This window comes from Orbicella franksi, chromosome 5 (assembly GCF_964199315.1).
Source record: "Orbicella franksi chromosome 5, jaOrbFran1.1, whole genome shotgun sequence".
NCBI lineage: Eukaryota > Metazoa > Cnidaria > Anthozoa > Scleractinia > Merulinidae > Orbicella > Orbicella franksi.
The window spans coordinates 6,775,702-6,785,917 of record NC_138149.1 but is presented as its reverse complement, the minus strand read 5'-3'; the positions used below and the strand labels follow the sequence as shown (position 1 = coordinate 6,785,917).

At 41.5% G+C, this 10,216-nt stretch overlaps 1 protein-coding gene across 1 annotated transcript; it reads right to left on the bottom strand.

The window, feature by feature from the left end:
* Positions 1-5,510: 5,510 nt before the first annotated feature.
* LOC145487002 (uncharacterized) lies at positions 5,511-7,851 on the bottom strand. The gene is given in 1 exon segment (XM_081465712.1): positions 5,511-7,851. A coding segment is annotated over 1 exon segment (2,124 nt). The 5' UTR covers positions 7,770-7,851; the 3' UTR covers positions 5,511-5,645.
* Between the last annotated feature and the right edge of the window lie 2,365 nt (positions 7,852-10,216).

The following is a 10,216-nucleotide window of genomic DNA, read 5'->3' as shown; positions in this document are numbered from 1 at the left end:
CGTGGCGAGAAAAGTCGTCTAGAAAACTCACTGGAAAGCATCAGCAACATGCACATGAGACGGATGAGGAGCAGAGTATTTTCATCACTCAGCAGTGTAATGGAGTGGATGAGACGGAAGAGGTACAGAGTATTTTCATCACTCCTCTTCCGAGCACAAGTGGTGCGTCTGTGCCTCATTCAAGCTTCAACGACTGTGCAGTCTCTGCTGAACTACTTCGAGCTAGTACTTCTAACAAGAAGAAGCGAAAGAGGCAATCCAGCAGTCAACGAGCAGTCAAAAAATCCCAGAACGTTCTAACTCGATACTTTACTAGTCAAAAGTAAAAGCGGTGTTTTTTCCCTCGTAAGATAGGCCGTAGGGTGGTCTTTTTCAGTAGTTTGATAATTAGGATAGAATTAGAATTAATAATAGATAGGATAGAATTAGGCACTCAGAACGCTACATGTACCTACGATAACTCGTTACAAGAATAGACTTTTGTGTCCAAGAAATTAGAGTTTATTACACTTTGATCATTTATAAAACGCGTTCCGTAGATGTGTTAACAGGCTAGCTGTTTGTCGAATTGCGATAATTAAATGGTCCAGTTTCCTCTGCATTTTAGTCGGTGTGCATTTGTTGTTTTTTGCTAGTTGAATTGCTAACCGAGTGGCATCTTCATTCCAGCCCTTTTCTTTAGAGAGTCCGCTGTTCTTCCGTCTTGAAATTGGAAATCGTCATCTCTCAAAATAGCAGTCCACTGTCCAAACCCGTGCTTAGTTATCCCTTCCTTTAGAAAATCGTCCTCTTCTTTTGTGAATTTCAAAACACGACGAATGTTCCTCTGAGAGCGCAAGATTCTTTTAGGCAGGGCGTCCTTATTGGGGGAGGAGTTGATATTTTGCACTCTTCCAACTGAAGGCCCGGCGTCGGAAGTTGAATCTCCGAGTCTTGCGTGGACGTCCTCGTCCACCTCTGAACCCTTGGCACCTTGAAGTTTTTGTAGGCACTCGTGACCCTTCAAAGCAACTTCACGGGATCGTTGCTTTTGATAGTGAACTTTGGCAACAGCAGAGCTGTGTTTTTGGTCTTCCGACAAAATCCTCTGCTCCTCGCTAGTGAGCTCATTGAGGCTCTGCGTTGCAACAATTTGGCGATAACGCGTGGGATGGATGTACTTTCCAATTGCATCAAACACCAGTTTGCTCATGATCTCCCCCAATTTACCATGTTGGCCCCCATTTCTGTTGACGAGAACGAAATCGCACTGGGGTTTAAGCAAAGGTCTGACGTTCGAGATGTAGCCATTGAGAACTTGCATGTTTGCATCGGTCAGAATCAAACAATCAAATCCAGACTTTCCAGCAGTCTTGAACGTTTTCTGATCAATGAATCTACCCTTTTCCTTAGCTGTAGCAATCATGTCCACCGTCAAATATTGATAAGTCATGGGACGCGACCCCTTCACTTTGATGAACAGATACATGGCAACGAATCTCGTGGCAAATGTCAAGTCTGAAGGGTTAACTTGAGTTGGACTCGATTTGCAAATCTTCACGGTATTCTCGTAGCGCGGCAGATGGAATTTCACCACCTCCAACAACTCCTCCATTGTTGCCCAATGGCCTCTCGCTTCTAGTGTTTCGATGTCTAAATCTTGTGTCCACTGCAATCTCATCATCTTAGCAACCGTCTTTCGCGCTCTTTTGAGGTACAGCTCTGTTGCAGAGAACTTTCGAAAGACTGCCTCTGATGCGCCATGCAGCTTTCTGAAGTCGATCATTTCAGAAATGGCATCTATGTAGCCTAAACGTCCACCATGTCCAAGCTTGCATTCGTCTTGTAAGTAGTCGATAAACTTGAACAACAAATTTGGAGAACACAAACTAAAGTCCACCACGTCAAAAGTCAACTCTTCCTCGTCTTCACAACAAAATCTAAGAAACTTAAAGCATCTTGTCACTATTTGTTGAGCTGCGCGATCTTTCTTGCAACCGCCACCACTTCCAGTCAACCATCTCGTGAATACTTCGCCAATGTCACACGACAATGAAAATGAGGGAAGTAACTTTCCGGCATGTTTTGTAGTCTCACTTGTTTGATCTTGAATTGTGTTCACCATTGGAACATTTCTTGCTACCTTTAGCGAATCTGTGATTTCTTTCGAATTGGGCTTTTCATCGAAATAAAAGAACCAACTGTGCTTGGTATTAACATGTTTTCTGCACCCTCTTTGACTTTGAAATCCACCATGGTCACACTCTTGTATTGGGCAGTGATACAAGCTGTCGGTTTCATCCTTTTCCAAGTGAAGCCGTTTTGGTTTGGGTGATGCTCCATCGATATCCGACCAATTGACCTTGCACTTCTTGCTCATTTTGCCGTTTGAAGAGCATTTGGCCAACACGATCTCCTTTAAATCTGACCCATAACCAAGGAGCCGATGACAAGCAAAGGAACTGCATATATGTTTGTATTTGCCAAGTCATGCCCTTACTTGCCCGCCCTCATTACTATTGTGCAAAATTCATGACAGTGACATGCAACCAAACTTGCCCAAGCAGGTCTGAGCGCGCCCTATTGTTTGCCTTACAAAGTACACCTCCATTTGGGAACAAAATAGGAATGCGCAGAGAAATGGTCCGAAATCTGGTCCCAAATGACCAATTTGGGAACAATATGTTCCATTCACAGAGAGGAACTCGGAAGAAAAGGTCCTAAATTATCAATTTGGGAACAATACGTTCCATTGGCAGATGAGAATTCGGAACAAAACAGTCCTAATTTACCAATTTGAGAACAATGTGTTCCATCAACAGATAGAAACTCGGAACAAAACAGTCCTAAATGACCAACTTGGGAACAATGTGTTCCATTTACAGATAGGAACTCGGAACAAAACAGTCCTAAATGACCAACTTGAGAACAATGTGTTCCATCAACAGATAGGAACTCGGAACAAAACAGTCCTATATTTCGTAATAAGTGGCCAATTTGGGAACGAACTGTTCCATTCACCGATGGGAATTCGGAACAAAAATATCAATTTGGGAACGGTATGTTCCATTGGCAGATGAGAATTCGGAACAAAACAGTCCTAATTTACCAATTTGGGAACAATGTGTTCCATCAACAGATAGAAACTCGGAACAAAACAGTCCTAAATGACCAACTTGAGAACAATGTGTTCCATCAACAGATAGGAACTCGGAACAAAACAGTCCTATATTTCGTAATAAGTGGCCAATTTGGGAACGAACTGTTCCATTCACAGATGGGAATTCGGAACAAAAATATCAATTTGGGAACGGTATGTTCCATTGGCAGATGAGAATTCGGAACAAAACAGTCCTAATTTACCAATTTGGGAACAATGTGTTCCATCAACAGATAGAAACTCGGAACAAAACAGTCCTAAATGACCAATTTGGGAACAATGTGTTCCATCAACAGATAGGAACTCGGAACAAAACAGTCCTATATTTCGTAATAAGTGGCCAATTTGGGAACGAACTGTTCCATTCACAGATGGGAATTCGGAACAAAAATATCAATTTGGGAACGGTATGTTCCATTGGCAGATGAGAATTCGGAACAAAACAGTCCTAATTTACCAATTTGGGAACAATGTGTTCCATCAACAGATAGAAACTCGGAACAAAACAGTCCTAAATGACCAATTTGGGAACAATGTGTTCCATTTACAGATAGGAACTCGGAACAAAACAGTCCTAAATGACCAACTTGAGAACAATGTGTTCCATCAACAGATAGAAACTCGGAACAAAACAGTCCTAAATGACCAATTTGGGAACAATGTGTTCCATCAACAGATATCAACTAGGAACAAAACAGTCCTAAATGACCAATGTGGGAATAATGTGTTCCATTTACAGAGGGGACCTCGGAACAAAACAGTCCTAGTTTATCAATTTCGGAACAATGTGTTCCATGCACAGAAAGGAACTCGGAACAAAACAGTCCTAATTTATCAGTTTGAGAACAATATGTTCCATTTAGTGTGAACGTTTTGTTCCTACCATGTAAAAAATCTGGTCCTCTTATAGTCAAAAGGAACACAAAAACGAGGAACAGTCGATACTTGAGGAACGTTCCTTTTGGAATATAGGAACAGCCAACAAAACTTAAAATCAGCGAAAAAACGAGGCAAAGACTAAAGAAAAACTCAAAAAAGCGTAAATCGAGCGCTTAGGTGAAAAGGAAACAATCTTTAAAAACTGGTGAAGTTTGTTTCGCTCAAAGGCAGCGAAACACGCCATGATAAATTTTTGGGAAATGTAAAGGAGAGAGAGAGAGAGAGAGAGAGAGAGCGGAGAGAGGAGAGCGCTGTCACCAACTGAACTTTTTTATATATCTAAATGATATTTTTATTCACAGAGAAATGGACAGGATGAGGATTTCTTCGCCCTGAGTTTTTTATAAGCATATGTTAAATGATATTTTAATTTGCATTGTTCATTACTGAATATAGCTCTTTGCACATATATTTTTTTCAATATTAGAACTATCTCACTTTAATGGAAAATAAATGTAAATACCTCACTGTACATATACCAAAGCCCAACATGTAAATCCCAAAGACCTCTCGAAAGGAAAATAGGGGCTATGTGCCCTCGACCAAATTAATAGAAAATCAAAATCAAAGTAGAGCTTCATTTGCAGACAGGGTACATACATAATCTCCTACTCGACATTTCAACTAAGCATTTCACCAAACCGAATTAACTGGACACGAGGAAATCTACTTAAGGTTACAGTATACCTCAGATCGGCAATTTTCTTCAAATTTCGATTTTTGGTTCAAAGTAATGGTCGAAGAGTAATCTCAAATTTCTGAAAACAAAATCTTAATCCTGGCGGAGAAATGGAAGGTTTACGTTATGGCCGGAAGTAAAAGTTCCCTCTTGATTGACAACCCTATAACGTGTATGCAATCAACCGAGACTACTTTCGCGGGAATATTACCTATATGGATGGATACCACGAATTGGCTGGCTACTCAGTAATCAGCAACGTTAATCCAAGCATTTTTCGTATTAGGTGTAATTCTATTAAGTTGTAAGTAAACATGGCCACGGAAAACTCCGTTTACCAGTTCGAAAAAGCGAAGAACGAGTGAAAATACATCAGTGAGTGAAGAAGCGAAAGTTGGCCTCGCGGATGAAGCCATAGCTATCGTATCAAGCGGGCAAAAAGATCGAGTCAAGAGAAGAGAAAGGCTCTGTAAAAATTTGGGAACTCGACAGCGATAACAGCGACGTTTACAGTGACTCTTTTGTTAATAATAATGAGAGAGGAGTGTTTATTGTGACAAAAACTAGAGCTAAGCTTTACAAAATGCTATAATATTTACATAATTTGATGTCTGTTAAACCTGTAAAACATGTTTCCGTATCTAATCATGATATCATGGCTACTACAACTAATACTAATACTACTATCATCATCATAACATTAATTAACATATTCCATACAAATTGGTATATTACAAGGTAAAGGTAAGTAAAAGAAATAAACTATTAAAACCTATTTCAACAGTGTTTACATAATGGCTCCCTCCTGGGTTTCAACGTCAATATCGGTATATTACAAGGTAAAAGTAAATAAAAGAAATAAACTATTAAAACCTATTTCAACAGTGTTTACATAATGGCTCCCTCCTGGGTTTCAATGTCAATATCAATGTTCTTAAAGTCACAAAAGGCTTTCCTTCTAGCTCTTGAACCTCTTAGGCAGATTAGTGCGGATCTTAGTAGAGCGAAGGATGTCCTTGCTCTTATCCAGGAGATTGTTTTAGCATAATGTTCTCCTTTCTTGATGGAGATCAGCTGCGCCAGTCTGGAATGGTATTGCAAGCACTCGTTTCCCATGCCGCCTGTTGACGTGAAAATAAGGGGTGTAAAAGTTCCTTGTTCGATATCCAAAACCCTCCTCGCGTAAAGGCGCTTCTTCTCGTTCTCATGATTGCGGTATATCTGTTGGAGCTCTAGGTCCCTATACGAATCAGCAGTAGGGTGACAAACCCTCACGTCAAAGAATGCTGATCGTTGGTTCTCCCAGAACCCGCGCGCATGAATATCTAATCTCGCATCTGGAGCTCGATTAGAACCTCTTCCCAGCTGTTCACCCGAGATGTCTTGCAGGACAGGCTCAATCTCAACATCGGTAAAAACCATATTGAGGAGTTCGGCTTCTAAGTCCCTCAGCTCACTGTGACGTTGGGTAACGAACCCACCTCTCTTGCATATCATTGCGTGGTCCACTGTAAAAGCATCACCGCATACACAGGTGGAGGGGATATCATCAACCGGCCAATCGTAGCGCAGTTTGATTGCATCGCGGAACTCTCTCTTATTTAGATTGAAACCCATTTCACGAAGGGGGAATACCGTCAGCCAAACAGATGACCCTTTTTCCGCAGCAAGGTCAAGTGCCCGTTGGACTTTCTGTGGGGCTACCCCTCTGATATGCTCTGCCTTGTCTTGGAGCACCGTTGCTCTCTCACTCCTCATTGCCTGTTGTAGTGGCTTGACCAAAGAATCATCCGTCATCTGATGGGATTAAGCCACGATCTATTGGACCAGCGGGATGGTAACTTTGACGGAGGAGGATTGCTCAAGATTTGCGTCAAGACACGGGTTTGTCATGCCAAGCCCGCCTAGACGGACTGGCAGTGCTAGAATGTCCCTGTCCAGCCGAGCGCACCTATGCTCCGTAATTGCAGGGATGAGCACCTTAGATATGGCATTCTCCAAAGGCTCCAATAATTCTTGAATATCAGGCAAAGTTCTCAAAAAATAGGTCCATCGGTGCTTGAGGCCAAAGGTGTAAGCAGCATAACACGCTTGAGGCTGAGAAAGAGCAAACTCTGCCAGCTTGGTAATCTCGCTGACCCAGTTGGTCACCTTCTCGCTAACGTATTCTTCTAGATATTCCCGTGAACCTATCACCGCACCCAGATGTTTTTGTCCCTCTACCGTCACATTGACAGCCGTGTCCTTGAACACTTCTTTCACGCTTGCCTCTTTATCTGGCTTTGAGATAATCCAACATTTCTTGGGGTTGGGAAAATAGCCAAAGACTGGGCCAAGGCTGTTGAGGACATCCCACCATTTCTTGATTTCCAGTACAGAACCAGCTCCACAGGCATCGTCAGCAAACCAGCACTGTTTATTACTGGACGCCGCCTGCAGGCTTGTGATCAGCGGCTGCACACTTAAGGCGTAGAGGGCCATAGCAAGTGGGTCACCCTGTGTTGTTCCTTCAGCTGACATGATCTCTTTGCCGCCGGTAATAAACAAGCGTGCCGACTTCCTGTAAGTAGTGATGGCATATGCTGCAATTACAGGGCAGAGAACCCGGATATTATGCAGTGAAGTTGCTCTGTTAAGTGCATTGAATGCATTAGAAGCATCGATGAGCAGTACCGCGTCCGTGTCATCTGCTTCAAATATGGCATGCATAGCATGTATAGCAGCCTCGCTGCCGGACTTTTGACCTGCGCATAGCTGGAGTGAACCACTCGCCTCAACCACGTCTCCCTTAGAAACGTTCATTACACACTTTCCAATAATCCTTCGTATCACCTCGCCGACCCCTATAGGCCTCACTGCACCTTCACCTTTATCCAGGGGAATCAATCGGCTTGCCACCAGTGGCTCTATGGTTGCAGGGTCGATATAAGTTGTACATAGAGTCCTTGTCATTGTGGCTATCGCCTCGCATAATTTTGTAGACGACTGTTTAAAGGATTTGCAAGCCATCATTCTTCTAAAACCATTAGCGTCAACTCCGCATGGACCCCTGATCCCTTTGTTCTTAACGCAGCCTCCCTTATCATCTCACCATTTATCTCTGAGTACACCGATTCAGGGATATCGTCATTAATCGGCCCGAAGAGAATTATCTCTCCGCCTTGAGCGCATTGCGAAACACAAGGGTTTTTGGAGATTCTCGCTTAAATTTTGGTAGTAAATTTTCCAAGCGCTGATTGACTCAGTGATCTGAGAACCCAGTTGAAGGCGTTTGTGGGCGGAGTTCGTTTGCGAAGCAAGAAATTTTTCTTAGCGCTGTTTTCTCGAATAAATTTTTTCGCTTGAAGCAGACACTTTAAAGAGTTACAACTCAAAGGGAATTTGTTTGACTGCCCTCAAATTTGGACAGTAGCTAGATTAACGTATAAAAAACAAACATGTGTCTGCGAATTGTTTATTTCGAAATATTTTTTCTCCGAGAGCGATTTTTGTACGATCACTTCACATTTTTTAAATCCTAGTTCGAAAATGTTCTGTAACTTTTTACTGCAAAAAGTAAACTTTTTACTGCAATATGGCAAAACGCAGACGCGCTTTTTTAGCGCTTTTTGTCCTGAAATCGAGGAAAAAATAAATTGGCGAAAAACAAAATTCGCTTTAACTTGTAGCTTCCAAAAGGTGATTAGGACGCTCGCATTTAGTGGCTGCGAAAAAATCGGCAATTCATTTTAATTCAAAATTTTTGGTATGGTTTGATAGCCAGCTCTTTAAGCTTTTAATTTGATATAGCGGTTAGGTATCTACGACTTAAATCGGACGCGCTACATCACTTGGATACGAGACATCCCTGAAGGTACATGTATACGGTAACCTTAAACACAATATGCGTAAGCTTATATCACTACATCTGAGTTTCAAACAGTAAATCACGTTTTAATGAAGCCTGGATGACCGAAATTGTCAAAGAAAGGTTACAAAAGATTCGTTTAAGCTTGATTATCATTCAAGGTAAAGCTAAGAAATGCATTAACAAGCCTGAAAACGTCCAGAAGTTTAAAAACTTGTAGTATTAAAGTTTAATAATTATTCACGCTAAAGCATAGATTGTAATATTATTTTTGCCGACGGCTTTGCAGTCATTTTATCGGCGGTGACTTTACCAGTCTTTAACCAATAACCTAGAAATTCACCCAAGCATTTCACCAAACCGAATAAATTGAACTAGCAAAACGAGGAAATTTCCATACCTTGTAAAAACATAATTTGCAAATCACCACAGATTGTCTAAATAAACCTCTTGTGAGCAGACTGTCCTCCATAACTAAATGCCTTTTTTTGGTGTTGTTGCTGCCGGGTTTTTTTTTGTGTGTGTGTGGAAATAATAAACGCCACATGAATTCATGTAGTTGCTAATTCAACTAAATGCGAAGTTACCACACATTTTACATTTGACGGTTTCCGAGTAAAGTCATCAAAAGATTTGCGGTTTGTTCTCGCAAGGTCAAAAGGGGCATGGATTTCGTGGAAACTTGTAATCAGTATTCGCGTTAACCTTGATGCCCTTTCATAAACAAATGTGGTTCTACGAGCCGTGATACAAGCTATTGGCAACAACCAGAAATAGTTTTATATGTTTCAAGTTGCATGCAGAATGCAAGCTTCGCATGGAAGAAGCTCTCGGCATACTATGAACTGAGCGATTGGATTGGAGCACCATTCTGAACTTGTAGCAATTACCTAGTGCACGAACTGACCCATCTGTAGTTTCGGAAACGGCAAAGTAGTTCTGATTTAAACTCCACCGTAGAACACATTTTAGACCTTCTTACCAATATTGGTCAACATTGCTGAGAGCCGAAAAAGGTAAGTTGACTTTGAATGATGTGTTTTACTTCTAAAAACAGAGGCTGAAAAAGAATTGGTTTCACGTATTCACCGATGCAACCGTGGTGAATTCTACAATGAGCTATGTTTGTCGTGATCGACGGTCTATTATTGTCTTGCGAGTAGAACGCTTCAGTGATGCTCTAAACTATTATAGGGCCGATCCGCACTAGCAGACAAAATTGAAAGTTGTCCGTGGCAAAATCCTAGGACAAATTTGGCGTGACAATTTTTGTCTCGTCTGTTGCATCCGTATTGACTGTGGTGAAAGTCGTCAAATTCGTTCAAATCTAGTTTTGCAACACGCGAGAAACAACCCAGAGGCTAAATTTATACCATTAAAAGGTTTTTTGACAAATGACTGACAAAATAAACACAATTTTGTTTATTTAAGGGACGGACCATTAGAAAAGTGATGGCGGGGGCGGGGAGGGGGGGGGGTGTGGAGAATTGTCAGCTTGCACTGCTTGTGCAGGAATTGTTTTGAGGTGAAACCCTCTGCACGAGTTCTTTTTTCAGACAAATATTGCTTTTTTTGAACAGTGAAATCTTGATTATCTATGTTTTTGTGCTTT